This window comes from Danio rerio, chromosome 1, assembly GCF_049306965.1.
Source record: "Danio rerio strain Tuebingen ecotype United States chromosome 1, GRCz12tu, whole genome shotgun sequence".
Taxonomy (NCBI): domain Eukaryota; kingdom Metazoa; phylum Chordata; class Actinopteri; order Cypriniformes; family Danionidae; genus Danio; species Danio rerio.
This window is the reverse complement of record NC_133176.1, coordinates 56,247,155-56,265,424: the sequence shown is the minus strand read 5'-3', so window position 1 is coordinate 56,265,424 and position 18,270 is coordinate 56,247,155. Positions and strand designations below refer to the sequence as shown.

The 18,270-nt window shown below is 38.1% G+C and overlaps 1 protein-coding gene across 11 annotated transcripts in view; it reads right to left on the bottom strand.

The window, feature by feature from the left end:
• The window catches only part of inpp4b (inositol polyphosphate-4-phosphatase type II B), a 405,814-nt gene that overhangs the window by 321,371 nt on the left and 66,173 nt on the right, over positions 1-18,270 (bottom strand). For 8 of the 11 annotated variants that reach the window (XM_073906058.1, XM_073906049.1, XM_073906088.1 and 5 more), the window contains one exon: positions 16,385-16,517. The exons of the other annotated variants lie outside the window; for them this stretch is intronic. Coding sequence is in view for 1 of the 8 variants with exons in the window: in XM_073906015.1 (XP_073762116.1) it covers positions 16,385-16,403 (19 nt within the window). In the remaining 7 variants the exon portion in view is untranslated. The remainder of the gene's footprint in view (positions 1-16,384; positions 16,518-18,270) is intronic. 11 annotated transcript variants of the gene reach the window in all.

Sequence of the window (18,270 nt, the reverse complement as noted above, 5' to 3'; positions counted from 1 at the left end):
TTTTAAGATAACACCTCACAATTCCAAATTTATTAAATTCCAACTCTACATCTGACAATTCCAAACTTATTTCTAGCAATTCCAAGTTCTTTAAATCTGGCAATTCTAAGTTTCCACCTCACAATTGCTACTTTGATTCTGACAATTCCAATTTAAATCTGGCAAATCCAAGTTTACGCCTCACAACTTCGAGTTTAAATGTGACAATTCCAAGTTTGCGCCTCACAATTCCTAGTTTAAATCTGGCAATTTTAAGTTTACGCCTCACAATTCCAAGTTTAAATCTGGCAATTCCAAGTTTAAATCTAACAATTACAAGCAAATTCGTCACAATTCTGAGTTTCAATCAGACAGTTCCAACTTTATTCATCACAATTCTTGCTTTAAATCTGGCAATTCCAAGTTTACGTCTCACAATTGCAAGTTTAAATCTGACAATTCCAAATGTACACATCGCACTTCCGAGTTTAATTCTATCAATATCATGTTTACGCCTCACAATTTGCAGTTTAAATGAGGAAACTCCAAGATTATTCCTCGAGGTGGAATTCCACCTTGCAATTCCAAGTTTAATTCTGGCAATTTCAAGTTTAATATGGCAATTCCAAATTTATTCCTCACAATTCCAAGTTTAAATCAGGAAATTACAAGATTACTTCTCACAATGCAAAATTTATTTCTGGCAATGTCAAGTTTAACTTAGTTTAATTGTAATTTTAATTCCAGCAATTCTGAGTTTACATCTGGTTATTCCAAGTTTACACTTCACAATTCTAAGTTTAATTCAATTCCAACTTTATGTCTGGCATTTCCAAAATCTTGCAAATCCAAGTTTACACTTCACAATTCCGACTTTAAATCGAGCATTCTAAGCTTAAATCGTACAGTTCAGAGTTTACATATTTCCAAATATGACAATGCCAAGTTTACTTTGGCCAATTCCAAGTTTATTTTGGCCATTGCCAAATTTACACAGCGCAATTCAGTGTTAATATCTGGCAATTCTGAGTTTACATATGCGCAAGTCTGTGTTCACATTTGCCAATTCTGAGTTTATACTTTGCAATTCGGACTTTACATCAAGCAATTTCAAGTTTCCCATCTCTCAAGTTTCCATATCACAATTCTGACTTTTCCCTTTAATACTTCAATCCTAAATTATAATCTTAGAATTATATACTTTTTGGAATTCAACATATTTTTTATAAGTCCAAACTATCCTTGGCATGATTTAAGCGTAATCACAACTAACATCCTTAAAAATCCTTCATTTGAACGCACATCACATTTCCATTGCAACCTCAACATATAATAACTTCCCAGAAGGACTTCAAGGCAATAACAGAGAAATAAAGTAAAGAGAGCAGAAATAGAAAAATCGAGGGAACGACTGGACAATACAGCAAAAGAAGAAAGCGAGATGGCAAAATAATAAATTGGGATTGAAGAAAAAAAAAAAGCAGACAATGGAACAAAGAGAAGTGGAGGATTTGAGATTACAGCAGAGAGGTTTTTCCACAGGTAAGGAACAGAAGAAAACATCACACACTGCAACCCTTTAAAAACAAGACAGACTTTGTATCTCTCCCATCGGCATAACTCATAAATGACATTCAATTGTCAGAGTAAAAGTACAACTAACAACAAATAATGAAATCTGACAGCCAGACAGCTGGAGTTGAGAAATCACGGGACGGGAGATGAAGAAAACAAGTTGACAGAGATACAGACACGGCTCACAAAACATCCATGTACAGCATACCCTCTCCAGGAAGCTGAAGAGAAACATGACCATGAATGGATACAGGTCAGACTGCTGAAACCACAGTATGTGAAGCATCACAAAACATCCTCTTAGGAAAAAAAGCCATACTGTTGTAAAGGGCAAGTCTGACAACGCTTAGAAAGTGTGCCAAAATATACTTAGGCACACTTTATAATAGTTAACAAACAGTTATTTAGTGTACAATGCTGTTAATTTCTGTGATACTAAGCTACAATTTATTTTACTTTAAATCAGCTCAAAGGTCCCATACAATTAAAATAATGTTTTTTTAGATGTTAGAATCAGTATTGCTAATTCTTGGATATCTATAGGCTACTGCGTACCAAAAGAGTGCAAAAAAATTGCGTTTAGGAGATATAAAACCGATAAGACCAAGAAAAGCTTGTAGTTTGTCACTTTCACATAAATGGATCAATTTATTAATAATTCACATCATCCTCATACTTTGGTTTCTCATCAAATCATGACCAATCAAAAGCTCTTTAGTGTCTGACATGCTCCGCCCCCTTCAAGATGCTTCTCATTTGATGTGCTTAAGCTCAAGCACTCTCACTGCATGGCAAAACTTTGATAAAACATAACACTTTTGGCAGTTTTCTTTTTTGCTTATGACCTGTGTTTTAATATTATGTTTATTATATTTTTATAAACATAGTATACAAATAACATTTACTTAAAATGTTTACAATTACAAACAAAAGAAATAAATGCATAAATAATAGTGACAGTTTGTCTGTTTTTTAAAGGGGAGGAGCTACTCTATGTCCCACCCTCTCTTCATTTCTTGGTTAGGATTACTTCAAGCATGAATAAAAATGCACATTTCAAAGCACTTCACGAGACCTTTAATGGAACAGTATTAAAGTTTGGCCACTAGAGGGCGTGTATTCACAACAAACAAAGACGTATTTTGATCACATAGTGACTGAATGTGGAATCGTGGAGGTTGTGGTCTTAAACATCCAACAGAACTCCTGCAGAAATGGATGAGCTAAAGAATTATGAGGAGACATTAACCACGTTTTATGAGAAATGCTGAAACAATTGCTGATGAGAGATGAGTTTGGCATGGCAGGAAACCAGTGGAGCTTTTATTATGCCACAGTCCGCTGCTTCTGGTACTTCAGCTCATAATCACGCAGAGAAAAACAAATGTTGTTTTATCAGACTAAATACAATTTAGGCTTCTGTTATGATCCTGCTCTGTGTAATCTAATGAAACACTTAACATATTATTGGATGCTTCCCTGTTTTCTATGAAACCAAACCAGAAATGGAGGGTGTGTGTTGTCACTAGCATGAACACACACCACACACTCTGTCTCGCTAGTTAAAATAGCTTATTTCTAAAGATTTGAACATTCTGTGAAACATTTGGCATAATGTAAGTACCAAAGTCAGTCAAACATATAACACTGTTGTAATGGTTTTTACATATTTTACTGAAAATAAACATACATATTGTGCCTTTAAAGGATCTTTGCTCAATAAAAGCTTAAATTTCTGTCCGAATTTTCTTATTACACTCCTTCTATTTGGTCTTCATGGCTCTATCAAAAATCAATTCTAAAATTAAAATTGAGAAGAGATATGCTGATAATGAGCATTCAGATGCATCCTGAGAACAACATTTAGATGATTATGTAAAAATAAATAAAAGTGTAAACCAAAAATAAACAACTCGTTACATCCGAGGTCTGCAGAAAAGCATCTCTGAATGCATCCAACCTTGAGGCGGATGGGCTACTGTATAACGCGCCATGCCATAAAGCGTAAATCATCTCAGACTGGTTTCTTGAACATGACAATGAGTTCACTGTACTCAAATGGCCTCCACAGTCAGCAGATCTCAATCCAATAGAGCACCTTTGGGATGTGGTGGAACGAGTGATTTGCATCATTAATGTGCAGCCGACAAATCTGCAGCAACTGTGTGATGCTATCATATCAATATGGAGCAAAATCTCAGAGGAATATTTCCAGTACCTTGTTGATTAAGGCAGTTCTGAAAGCAAAAGGGGCTCCAACCCGGTACTAGTGAGGTGTACCTAATAAAATGGCCGGTAAGTGTACACGTCATCCTTTTGATTCTTTCACATAAAAATCAAGCCTTCATACACGCAACCTAAAGTTGTTTCAGTTTCATTACAAGCTGTTCATTACATTGGCAATTAAATCCAAATAACACCTCCAAATTCTTACATTTAGCCTTTTTAAAGAAAAAATACTCATTACATCTTTTAGCCAATTAACTGCTATTGACATTTGATTAATGAACACGCACACAGAAAATCCCACAATCCCAGCAGCGTAACTCCTGCTACTATTATCAAAGCTAATTGACGAGTCGATGCAACAGTAAATGTCAGTTTAATAACATTTACAAGCATCGCCTTTAAAACCCTCCACTTACTGCATCAGATATCGGATTTAGAAAACTTCCAAAACAGGCCATTAGGCAAAGACACGCTCACCTCTCAACTTTAGCAGGGAATAAACCGCCACAAAGAGCTGGTTAAGAAAGCTCCGGTAAGCCTGTGTGTCAATAACATTGACTTCACACACATAGAGAAAGGCAAGCAGAGATGGCGGGATAATGATTGGAGATGCTTACCCTATAGATGGAGAGAGATCGCGCTCTGCTTTTGGGCTCTTCTGTTTTGGCTCTTTATGATGTGCTGTTTGACAGGGGAGTTTAATAAAGAGGCTGCTGGTTAATAACCAAGCAGGGGCTTCAATCTGACAGGTGTTATGAGATGAAGCCATAATGTAGAGATTTTTTTCAGGCATTGAAGAAAAGTAGAGCGTTCAATCACTCATCATGGACACACCACAAGTCATGCAATTCTCAGGACGCACAGCAAACACAGAAGAGGAGATGGGGAAACTGATCAAGTCAAGCTCAGTTGAGCTTTAATGTCGTTCCACTAATGTGTGGACATACAGTGGAATGAAATCTCACATCTCGCAGAACCACCGTAAAACATAATCATAAATATGAACACAACACTGCACATTAGGGCTAGACGTATATCATTTCAGGATCGATATCGTAATGTGTGCATCTGCAATAGTTGCATGTTGAGTCTGAATTATAGTTGATCATGAGTAGGACCAGACGGAATCTGCGGACATTTTTTGGTATTTCTGCTGAGAATTTTGGTAAAAATCTGCGGATTTCTGCGGAATTATTTTGGGAGTATCCAGCGAGTATCATAACTAAAACCTTAATATTTGAAATAAAAAGTAATAAATTACTGAATAAAAACTGACTAAATTCAGATTTACACATTTACTCAAGTAAATAAACAGAATTAATAATGTTCTAAAAATCGGCAGAAATCTGCGGAAATTCTGCGGAAAATCGGCAGAAAATCTGCGGAATTCTGCGCGCGCAGATTCCATGTGGGCCTAATCATGAGCTATTAGGGCAATTTGTAGAGTCACTGCTAAGCCCACCATAATAGAGTGAAGGTTTGTCATTTTTGTGTTTTTAAGGCATATAGCAGAGACCCAACTCATTCAGGTGATCTCGGTCAGATTGATTTGGAGCGGATGCGAGCGACTGCTGGATTCACATATGCCAAACAAACTGCGCTAACGGGGGAAACGAGACAGATTCCGAAACAATTGTCTAGGTGTAAAAGCACCCTAAGATTGTATTTGCATGCAATTGACAGTCAGTCGCTGCCAAGGTAAACTTTTTTGACAAGGCAGCACTGTGCACACTGGCCCAAGCGCCTCGCCTTATTGTCGAGCCCTGCCATATATTCAAGGCTGCTGCACGTCTCCATAGAAGAGGCAGATATAGATGGTTTATCCCTACTGTCACTTGACTTCTTTAAAGAGCCAGTTTTTACCCAGGTGTCCATTTTAATGACTATAGTAAGCGGGGAAAAAAAAGAGTTATGAATGTTTTATCACTTAGCGCCTAATGTGAAAGGGCGGGGCTATTTCGAGACAGACGTGGAACAGCGAGATGTCTATGCATAGGTTGTAAATTACAATTTGTAACGTGATTTTTTTTTTGTTTCTCTCTCAGTGAATTTCTTTTCTCTAAGAAATATGACATGTGAAGTTTACCCAAAATAAATGCATAAAAATAATTCATTCATTCATTTTCTTGACGGCTTAGACGCTTTATTAATCTGGGGTCGCCACAGCGGAATGAACCGCCAACTTATCCAGCATGTTTTTACGCAGCGGATGCCCTTCCAGCCACAACCCATCTCTGGGAAACATCCACACACACACACACACACACATACATTTAGCCTACCCAATTCACCTGTACGACATTTCTTTGGACTGTGGGGGAAACCGGAGCACCCGGAGGAAACCTACGGGAACGCAGAGAGAACATGCAAACTCCACACAGAAACGCCAACTGAGCCGAGGTTTGAACCAGCGACCTTCTTGCTGTAAGGCAACAGCACTACCTACTGCGCCACTGCATTGCCGCATAATAATAATAAAAGATCAAATTTTCTGCCATTACAAACATTTTCTTGCGCATCCCTGCTGGTCAAACCCCTAGGGGTGCATGCACCCCAGTTTGGGAACTGCTGCTGTAAAAATTCTGAAATGTTGTTTTGGTCAATATAAAACGCCTGAAAACCATTTCAACGTCTGTGCTCAACGTCTCGCGCCTTCAAATGCCACTGCGCGTTAACTGCATGTCAGGATTGCTTTCTGAGGCGCAAATCATTTATTAAATGGAGAAAACACTCAAGCAGCTTCTCCTACTGCAGCAAGTTCCACTTTTACTGTTGACTTTTGCGCCAGTTAGTCAGGAAGCGACTATTTTGTTTGCTTTGACTCGTTGGATGGAAACACTGCTTTATTTGCACATCTTTTATGCGACATTCCAGTTTTGCGTATAAATTTAATTCGCATTTTTGGATGGAAACATTGCTAATGCCATCACATGCAATCTCAAGTATTCTATTGACCTTATTATTCAATGCAGAAGTGTGCTCATTTTTTTCGATTGTTTTAGAACTTCCCACTGGCGAAATGACTAAGAATAATAATATCGTCCAAAAACGGTCAAACTACTTTCTCTACAAACAAGTTTGTTCATGACTGTACATAAAAACTAGCATAATAAAATAAGATATGATTAGTTCACAACATAACAGTCTGTTTTTAACGTTTAAAAAATGTATGGAAGTGAATGAGACTGGAAGTCTGGAGCCAAAAACAGTCCAATGGCTGGTACATTAAGAATAAGGTCAAGAGTCTTCGGTATTGCAAGCTTCTGTTTACAATAGCAAGTTGGCATGACAACAGTTTTATGTGACGTTAACACGATGGAGATGGTGCTTAAAACAAACATTCCTGAGTGCCTGGTCTAAATTACCGGCCTGACATGCAAAATACAGTAAGTATTCGGGGGTCTTTTTGACAGTATGAACTTGAATGCAAAAATGCAACAAAAAGTATAATTTTTGTGCATTTCTGATGTTTATTAGTGCGTCAACATGTGACAAATGGACGTTGTACTCAAATCTTTCTGGGTTGTTCATATTTCCGAGTTTAAACGTCACAATTATAGCTCCTAGCCATTTTAGCTGCAAAAAAAAAAAAAGACAGATTGGTCAATTTCGTATTTCTCCCTTTCACTTCTCTGGAAGCTTTTAGCGCTAATGCAACATTAATGAAAAGCAATGGACACGCGTATGGTGCCCAGTTTTCTTGTGCAGCCATAGAAAAAGCAAGGTAAATGTATTTTGGGTTGTCACTCCTAAATAAGCAGAGGTTAAGACAGGAGTTTGGGTCATGCGTTGAGTAGATCTTAAAGCATCGCTACTCTTACAGCCCGAGTCTCCAATGCTCCTCAGACAGCATTGACATTAAGAGCTGCTTGTGTTTCAGCCTCGCATTCAATACGCCGTCCTCTTTTCCTCACTCATTTTAATGCTTATTGACATGGTGTGCATCGGAGCTCTTGCTGACTCTGTGCAGAACCGACAGAAGCAGAAGCTGAACTTTAAAAAATCCAGCCTCGTGGTCTTCGGGCTAAAAAAACACAGCGGGAAGGGTGGTAATCGATCGGTCGTCACGTCAGACGTATTAGCCATTCTCTTTCACTTCTGCTGTATCGACACCGGCTCTCAAAGACTGCATTCTAGCTTTTCGGCTTTTCTTTTCTGCTTCTTGATGCCGGGAGCTGGAAAAGGTAGTTATGACGAGCTTCAAAGCTCTCGAAGAAAATGTAAAAAGGACCGTATGGAATTGGAGCTATAGTAAACACTGCCCAAGGCTGTACAAATGAAGCTATGAGTAAGACTTTGGTGCACAATGTTTGGTCATTGTGCTTGAGTATTGGGTTTATGACAGTATGTGACAGTATGTTTAGAAAAATATAAATATTTTAAGGTTTTGGCATTTTTTATAATATAGGAAATACAAAATACTACACATACAGCAAAATGCAACATAGGCTCTTTCTGAAAACGTAGCTCTATATTTGTTTCTGGAGATTGTGAATTATGTAGCCAGAGGTACGTATGGCTGCATTTCATTTTTAAAATGAATGCTATGAAGCGGTATGACGTTGTTCCTTTTCGTGCTAACAGCTTATCTCCATGTGGACAGATTTCCCACTGTTACCAGTTTGTCCCGTTAGCTTGCCATGTCCGTCGGCGTACTTGAGACGCAGAGGAGTTGATCAAAACGACAAGGTTCGAGTTCGATGCAGAACAGTTCCAGAAAGTGGTTAAGACAAAAACAGAATCCAAAAAAATAAAATAAACAACTAAAATAACAGGCGACGCAGTGGTGCAGTAGGTAGTGCTGTTGCCTCACAGCAAGAAGGTCGCTGGTTTAAGCCTTGGCTGGGTCAGTTGGCATTTCTGTGTGGAGTTTGCATGTTCTCCCTGCGTTAAACAAATTTGAGATCTCAAAAGTGAACACATCGACCTCTGGTGGAATCGTGAATACAAAAATTGCCAAAAAAAAACGTAGCTCCTGGGACTTATTTGGTGCTCTTCAGAAATGTATATACGTCCCGGGAGGTAGGTATTTGTGCAGTTTTTGTTTTCAAGAATCCGCGAGAGGCCGCTGTGTGGATTTTTTCGCATCTCGAGCGTCTCTCGTGAATGCCGTTCACACCTGCGCTGTTCTCTCGTAAAGTTGCTGGAGGCCCCTGTCGAGTGAACCGTCTGTCTGACTGACTAAATGACTGAATGATTGACTGGGCAACCGGCCAACCCACCCTCCTCCTCCTCTTTCCCTAAACCCAACAGGTTTTACCGATTGACCAGCCCGGCCGCTTGCTTCCCTAAACCCAAGCAACGATTTACAAAAGCCGTCCAGTAAAAGAAAAGCCCTCGTCTGATTTTGACCACGTTTTCGGATTTCACCACATTCTCACCCTGTTATGAACTCGTTCACTTTATTATTTGGATTCTGTTTTTGTCTTACCTGATTTCTGGAACCGCTCTTCCCCGGACTCGAACCTGGTCGTCACCATCCTCGTGGTGCTTTAAATCACCTTTAGAGTTAAAAATGAAGTGCTTAACATGCACATTACTAATCAAAATGAGTTTAGATTTATTCATAGTTGGACATTCACAAAAAACCCTTCAAAACAAGTAGACGCTGCAAAATTCCAGTAGAGACGTGCACATATAAATGCAGAATTCACTCTCACAACCGCAATGACTGACACCGTAATAACCATAACAATGAACGAGGAAAAAAAATATGTCAAAATAGATAAGCAGAAGCACCCAGAAGGCATCACCCTCAGTGATTTAATTCAGGAAACAGGCCTTCGGATCATTCATAACATTTCCCAGAGTTCAATGAGGACGTGAGCACTTTTAGTCTGAAACTCATATTTATGGTAATTCAGACGTGACGCAGACGATAACCGCGGATTCATAAAATCAATTAATTGATCTGAACACATGGCGAAATCCACCCACAGGAGGATTCAATCTCAAGAGCGGCGCGGCTCGGGCACAGCTCTCTGTAGTTTTTACATCTGTTCAAACTCGAAATCATCCAATTGCGCAGTGCAAACATATCAAGCGCATTGGAAATCTCCTCTCTGGGCTATCAAGAGCTCCATGTGTTTTTATTGCACGAGTCATTATTGCTTCAAGAGGCGCAAATGAGATTTCTCAACCCCTGCTTGAGAAGAAATGAGAGCAACGTGGCTTCAGGTTAAGTCATGCTGCTCGAGATCTAGGGGTCATGGTCGTAGGTGTGCATTTTTTTTGCATCTTTCAAAAACAGCCTAAAGGCAGGTTCACAACATGAAAAATAACTGGGCAACACTTTATAATAACTACACAATATGAATCTTTTATTAGGCATTAGCAAATAGTGAATTCTTTCTTTGTGAACTTTACATTAATAGATGTTAGCAAACAGTTTATAAATACAGCTACAAACGCTGTTTTCTTGACTTATGAGCACATGTATAATTGTGGTTTCATACTTTGTTAATGATTATTACTAAATTATGTATTGCTTTATTTATGAACCAGTTATTTAAGGATAGTTGGTGTTTTTTTAAGATTATTTAGAATGAGTATAAGTAAATGATTAATATACTATTCATTTATATTTCTTATTAATCCAACCCAGGCTCATTTTGAAAACATACCTTTACAGACGTTTCTGGAGACCGCAAAAGACGTCCCGGTGGCAGGTGTTTTTTTTTTTTTTTTTTTTTTTTTACATAAACAGTTAAGTTGTCACTGAAAAAACTCAAGAATTGTGTTGTTTTAGCTCATTTTAATTTTGTTTGAACAAACAGCAATTTTTTTTTTCTGAAGTGCACATCGATTGGATTATTGAGATTATTGCTCATTTTAAACACACACTGCAGTTTTGCTGTCTGGATTCTTGTTGCTTAGGGATTCTTATTGGTTATTACGGTTATGACTGTTTATTATAATTCTCATCATTAAAGTGATTCCAATAATATAATTGCATATGTCATCATCTTATAGTTGTGTTGTGGTCTCTACACAGTACAAAAATAACTTAATGGACCCCTTTCACAAGACTTGTTTAGATGTGTTTAACAGTCATCATAATTTTAAATCCTTAAAATGTTTAATATTTTTTTTTTTTTTTAAGGATGAACATTTATATTAATTTATGGTTGTATTATATCATCTTTGAGACAAATTACAAAAAAACGAATTACCGCTTGTGCGATGCATTTCTATGGGGTCGAGAGTAAACTTGACGTTATTCTCTCCTCTGGCTGCCGTTATCCGTCTCACACAATTGTTTTCTTTTTTTCTGAAAGTCTCGATAACACCATCGTGGCATTCTTCTTTTATTGTTTCAGCAAATAGGATTGTATAAAATGATTTGTTGTACTCTCCCATTCACTGTCCTCTAAGTTCACCAACTATGATGACTTCTGCTTCTGAGAAACCCGCTTAAATTGCTTAAATGTAAAAAAGGACTATAGTTTTTTACAATTTTTAGTTGACTCAACATAAAACAATTAAGTTTCCCTCCAACAAAACTCAAGAATTGTGTTGAGATCATTTAAAATAACTAGTTTGAACAAGTGGCAAAAACATTTGTTTGAGTGCATGACACATGTGAAATGTGCTTTAATAGTATTTGGGAGCTCTTCTAATGCAACAAACTGGCACAATTTTCCGTTAAACAGGTTGGCAGAGACTCTCTTGGACTTAACACATACAGAGTGAACCTGTTGCACTCTAAAAACATGTATTATAAACTGTTTGACCTTCACAACAGGCCTCTACTACAGTGTGCAAAATAAGAACCCTACGTAGGGATCATGACATCACAGAAAACAGAATGTGGATTCTTTTTACTTGGAATAACGTAGCAGCCACATAGCAACACCCTGGCAACCATCCTAGAAAACAGACTTCGTTTTCTTCAGTAATGCGGTTTGTGCTTTGGATCTTCTCTGTCTTGGTCTTAAACAGAGGTGAACACTTGTTCTCCTCTTCATTATGGGTCACTTTGATGTCGCAAGGCTTTTTCGCATCCAAAAGCCCGCGGACTGGTGTTATTGCTGGTTATTTTAGACCGGAGCGGACACCTCCAGGAACCAGAAGAGTCTTGGCGCAATTCCACAGAATGAAATGTTTTTATTGATCTCAGCAGGAGAAAACACTCCAAATGGTTGCTTCTGTTCTTTTTTATTATTTGCTGCCATGACAGACGCATTGAAGAAAAGCAAACAAACCCAGTGAGGGAATACAATTTCACTCTCAGTACATCAAACAGCAGACGATAGGGCAAAAAGCTTGCGAGAGACTGTATGTCTTTGGGCTTTTTTTGTGTTTCTAAACATCAAGGGTGGAAAATACTGACCTGGCGAGCCACGTTTTCAACAGCCAAAGCATCTTTTGTAATATAATGAAGTGTTGGCGGTGCAGTTTACAGACTGTGGAGACACAGACAGACTCTAAAGAAAAAATGCAGGGTTGTCATAACCCAGCGTTGGGTCAAAAATGGACAAATCCAACGTTGGGTTAATTTTTTTTTTCTTCAGTTAAAGTTAAATTGACAGCAGATTAACCCAAAAGTTTTGACTTAAAAAAGAGTTTTGCAGCTTGTTCTGACTAGTTATTTAAATTAACTCAATCAACACAATGCTTGAGGTTTTTTGGGGACAGCTTATTTGTTTTATAGTCAAACAACTTAAAATTGGAAACACTATTAACTTAATTGATTTGCATTGAGACGACATGAAGGAGGACAATAAGACAATGACATAAGGAGTTACATTATTGGAATCGCTTTAATAATAAGAGCTAATATAAACACTGATCACCTTAAAAACTTTTAAGAATGCTTAAATCTCTTAAAGTGTTTTTTTTGTGTGTGTGTGTGTTTCTGAACATTAAGAGTGGAAAATACTGACCTGGCGAGCCACATTTTCAATTGCCAAAGCGTCATTTGTAATATAATGAATTGTTGGCGGTGCAGTTTACAGACTGTGGAGACACAGACAGACTCTAAAGAAAAATGCTAGGCTATCATAACCCAGCGATGGGTCAAAAATTGACAAATCTAACGTTGGGTTATTATTATTTTTTTAACTTAATTTAACAGCAGATTAACCCAACAGTTTTGACTGAAAAAAATTGCTGCTTGTTCTGACTAGTTATTTACAATGAACTCAATCAACACAATGCTTGAGGTTTTTTGGGGGACAGCTTAATTGTTTTATGATCAAACAACTTAAAATTGTAAACACTATTAAGTTACTTAATTGATTTGCATTGAGACGCCATGAAGGAGGACAATAAGACAATAGCATAAGGAGTTATATTAGAATCGCTTTAATAATAAGAGCTTTGATAAACACTGATCACCTTAATAACCAATAAGAAGGCTTAAATCTAATAAAATGTTTTGTGTGTGTGTGTGTGTGTGTGTGTGTGTGTGTGTTTCTGAACATCAAGAATGAAAAATACTGACCTGGCGGGCCACGTTTTCAATTGTCAAAGCATCTTTTGTAATATAATGAAGTGTTTGCGGTGCAGTTTACAGACTGTGGAGACACAGGGTGCTTTCACACCTACACTTTTGTTTCGGAACGTATCTCGTTTGCCCAGTTAGCGCGGTTCGATTGGCATATGTGAACAGGGCATTCGCGCTCTGTTCCGCGCCAAAGTAATCGCTCTGAGATCGCTTGAATGAGTTGGTCTCGGCTCGACTGAAACGAACCCTGGAGCGGTTCTATTGCAGTGAGAAAGCGATCCGATCCGAGCGCGGTTATATCACAGTGTTCTATGGATATGTAATAGGCTTACGGCTATATGAAGAGAGAATTATGAGTAGGACGGGAAGTTTCGCGAGTCTCCGGATGCCCGCAAACGAGTGATGATCTCCCGGTAATCTTGCGTCTCCCTCCCGGTCCTCAAATAGGCATCGTCATGCACCCTTCTCACCCCTCCCCACCTCGTCTCTCCTCAGACACGTCGCGCGCTCGCGCACCTTGTCAATCACTTTAATAACCAATAAGATTGCTTAAATCTCCTAAAGTGTTTTTGTATTTCTTAACATCAAGGGTGGAAAATACTGACCGGCGAACTATAAGTGGAACTGTCAAAGCATCTTTTGTAATAAAATTAAGTGTTTACATTGCAGTTTACAGACTGTGGAGACACAGACCGACTCTAAAGAAAAATTATGCTGGATTGCCGTAACCCGGTGTTGGGTCAAAAATGGACAAATCCAATGTGTGGTTAATTTGTTTTCAATTAAACTTAATTTAACACCAGATTAACCCCACAGTTTCGACTAAAAAAAGAGTTTTGCTGCTTATTCTAGTTATTTAAAATGAACTCAAACAACACAATGCTTAAGGCTTTGTTTGGGTGCACATCTTTATTTTTTATGTTTAATCTACTTAAAATTGTAAACCCTATTAAGCTAATATAATTGATTTACACTGGGACAACATTAAGGAATTGTGTGGATCCCAGCGTTTTGTAAAGCATGGAGTCCACAACACAACAATAAGACAATAGCATAAGGAGTTATATTATTGGAATCGCTTTAATAATAAGAGCTATAATAAACACTGATGACCTAAATGATCAATAAGAATGCTTAAATCTCTTAAAGTGTTTTTTGTTTGTGTTTCTGAACATCAAGAGTGGAAAATACTGACCGGTGAGCTGCCAAAGCAGCTTTTGTAATATGACTAAGTGCAGTTTACAGGCTGTGGAGACAAAGACTAAGGAAAAAATACTGGGTTGTCGTAACCCAGCATTGAGTCAAAATTGGCAAATCCTGAAGTTGGGTTAATTTTTTTCAGTTAAACTTAAATTAACGGCAAATCAACCCAACAGTTTTGAGTTTTGAGCATTTTTAAGGGATGGAAATAAGGCTTTATCCCTTAAAAAGACACTCATTGGAGTATTACGTAGGGGTTATACAGTGCAAAAAAAACCTTATCGCCTTAAATTTCTTAGTTGAATGCAATTTTTGAAACTTCAAACCAAACTTTTCTAGTCGTCTCAACTTACATTTATTAAACTGACTAAAATATTAAGTTCAACTTTGTATAACATAAAAATGTTTCTTAAAACCTGATTAACTTATTAAAATAAGATAAAGCAACAAAAAATAGATTAGTTTAACATTTTTACAGTGTAATGAGCATTTTATTATAGGATGCAATGAAATGAAAACCTGAGAATATTCGATTCAAAGCACACATGACCAGGTAAAAAAATAAATAAATCAAATAAAAAAATGTAAAAAATTAAAAAACAATAAAATAAGTGTATATAATCGAAAAACATCAGGGATTTTGGGCAAAAATAAATGTGCTTTTTTGAAAATTAAACAATGGAAATTTTAAATTAGTAATACTGCATACATTTGACATTTTTTATTATATTATAATTATTAAACATATTAAATCAAATGCCATTTTCAAACTATCTATATCAAAGTTCAAAAGTAAAGTAAATCATCAGGGATCACCACAGCGGAATGAAATGTTATGAACTTATCCAGCATATGTTTTACACAGCAGATGTCCTTCCAGCTGCAACCCAGTACTGGGAAACATCTATACACACTTATTAGCCCCTTTCACACAGTGATACTGGTAAATATCCGGAAAAATTCCAGAACGTCTTCCAGAACGGAACAAGTGCTAAATTCAAATTTAAACAAGCTCTGCTGGCACAGGCGAGGTCGTTCCGGAATTTTTCTGTAAAAGCCTATTTACACATCTGTTCCAAAATACCGGTCAATTCTGACATCATTAACCAGAAATGATCTCTAAACGGCTGCGCTTGTATTTGTAAACATAATAGCGGTTAGGCTTTTGTTGATAGTTTCACGTTGATGTAAAGCTTTAGCATTAATGCTGCTGCTTTGTCTCAGAGACATACACAGGCAAAAACGCTAACCACTGCTAAATGTTTACACATTTGACTACATTTCAAATTCTGTGGATTTATCAGTATTGTAAACAACTTCGATGAAAACATACGGAGGAACACTTTCGCATGTCGAGATGTTCATAATATGTGTTTGTGCTGGAGCTCACCGGAGCACTCCTACACTTCACATGCATTTTAAAATAGCCTTCATATATTTCATATAGAGAAGATACTGGACACAGACAAAAGGGATTCATTGTTTTTGAATCACTTCTTTTGAATCAATCTTGCATCTGAGGAAAGAAAGCAAACTAACCAGCAAATTGGCAAAAGATAAGAGCGTGTTTGATTTTCAGCTGCTGTTTATAGCTCCTTGGCTATGACTCTCTCTTCACACTCATAGGACAGTTATTTAGATTTAATTAAACCAAGCACATTCCTTCAAACTCCACCAGAGTCGAGCGTTTTACATTAGAAAAATGACACTTGGCACCACATTTTCTGTTTCAACTAATCTAATTAGCTTGTCGTAAGTATGACTGCTTCATTTTTAATTGCTGCTCGCCATTGCTTAAATTAAAATCAAGACTCATCCACTCCGAACAGCCTTTCGACTGATTAATTCGTGCCTCAGCAGCAGAGAGCGTGACTTCATGTTTGTTCTTTAAAGAAAAAGCATTTGCTGGAGCACAGAACACCTGCGTGTTGTAGATGGTTTGCTGCGACTGACCTCTGTATCTGGAGCTCATGCCCTTCTGCTCATCAAGACAGCAGGAGAGATGAAAAAAGCCTGAGGTGGAGGAGCGTCACATGCCTACATTTCCCATGAGCCCTGGCGGTGCACGTTCTGCTTCAGGGAGATCCTGCAGGAGTATGAATGTGAATGAGGTCAGGAAAACACGCTCATGCTCACTACAACGCCTAAGAGCGTTGTTATTTTAAGGTCGCAGTGAAATCATAATTTACTCTTCTTATTTTTTATATGTACATATTAGTTCTTGTTATTTTGTTGTTGTTGTTTTTTTTTGGTTGTTTGATATTTTATATTATTGTATTTGAATTTATTAGCATTCATATGTTTTAATCTAATACTGTAACCTTCCCTTCCCCCTTGAAGCAACTTTTCTTCACTTCTGGTCACATGGAATTCCTTTAGGGCGGAGCTATTAGGCCTTTAGGGTGGAGTTATCCGCAATTTAGGGTGGGGCTATCAGTTTGTTAGTGTGGAATTATCAGAGTGGTGCTTTCAGTGCTATAGGGTGGAGCTATCAGTCATTTACAGTGTAGCTATCAATCCTTGAGGGTGGAGTTATCAATCCTTTAGGGTGGAGCTATTAGTCTTTTAGGAAGGGGCTAGAAGTTCTTTAGGGTGGAGTTATCAGATATTTAGGGAGGGGCTATCAGTTATTTAGGGCAGAGCTATCAGTCATTTAGGGAGGAGGTATCCATCCTACAGGAAGGGGTATTGTTTTTTTAGGCCGAGCTTATTGAGGGGGCTTTTAGTCATCCAGAGAGGGGCTATCCGTACTTAAGGATGGAGTTATCAATGCTTTAGGGAGGAGTTATTAGAATTTTAGAAAGAGGCTACCAGTCCTTTAGGATGGAGCTATCAGCCTTTAGGGCAGGGGCTATCAGTACTTGAGGGCGTGGCTATCAGTCATTGAGGGTGGAGTTATCAATCCTCTTGTGTTGAGTTATTAGTCTTTTAGGGAGGGACTTTCAGTCATTGAGGGTGGAGTTATTAGCCTTTTAGGGAGGGGCTATCTGTTTTTGAGGGTGGAGTTATCAATGCATAAGGGTGGGGTTATTAGTCATTGAGGGTGGAGTTATCATTCCTTTAGGGTGGAGTTATTAGTATTTAGGGAGGTACTTTTAGTCCACGGGGGTGAATTTATCAATCCTTTAGGGTGAAGTCTTTTAGGGAGGGGCTATCAGTCATTGAGGGTGGAGTTATCAATCCTTTAGGGTGGAGTTAATGGTCTTTTAGGGAGGAGCTATCAGTCATTGAGAGTAGAGTTATCAATCCTTTAGGGTGGAGTTTGCATCTTTTAGGCAGGGGCTATCAGTCATTGAGGGTGGAGTTATCAATCTTTTAGGCTGGAGTTAGTCTTTTAGGGAGGGACTATCAGTCATTGAGAGTGGAGTTATCAATCCTTTAGGGTGGAGTTATTAGTCTGTTAGGAAAGGGCTATCAGTCATTGAGAGTGGAGTTATCAATCCTTTAGGGTGGGGTTAGTCTTTTAGGGAGGGGCTATCAGTCATTGAGGGTGGAGTTATCAATCTTTTAGGCTGGAGTTAGTCTTTTAGGGAGGGACTATCAGTCATTGAGAGTGGAGTTATCAATCCTTTAGGGTGGAGTTATTAGACTTTTAGGAAAGGGCTATCAGTCAATGAGAGTGGAGTTATCAACCCCTTAGGGTGGAGTTATTATTCTTTTAGGGATCAGCTATCAGTCATTGAGGATGGAGTTATCAACCCTTTAGGGTGAAATTATTAGTCTTTTAGGGAGGGGCTATCTGTCCCTGAGGGCGAAGCTATCAGTCTTTTATGGAGGGATGATCAATCTTTTAGGGTGGAGCTATCAGTCTTTTAAGTAATTTAGAGAGGGGCTATCAG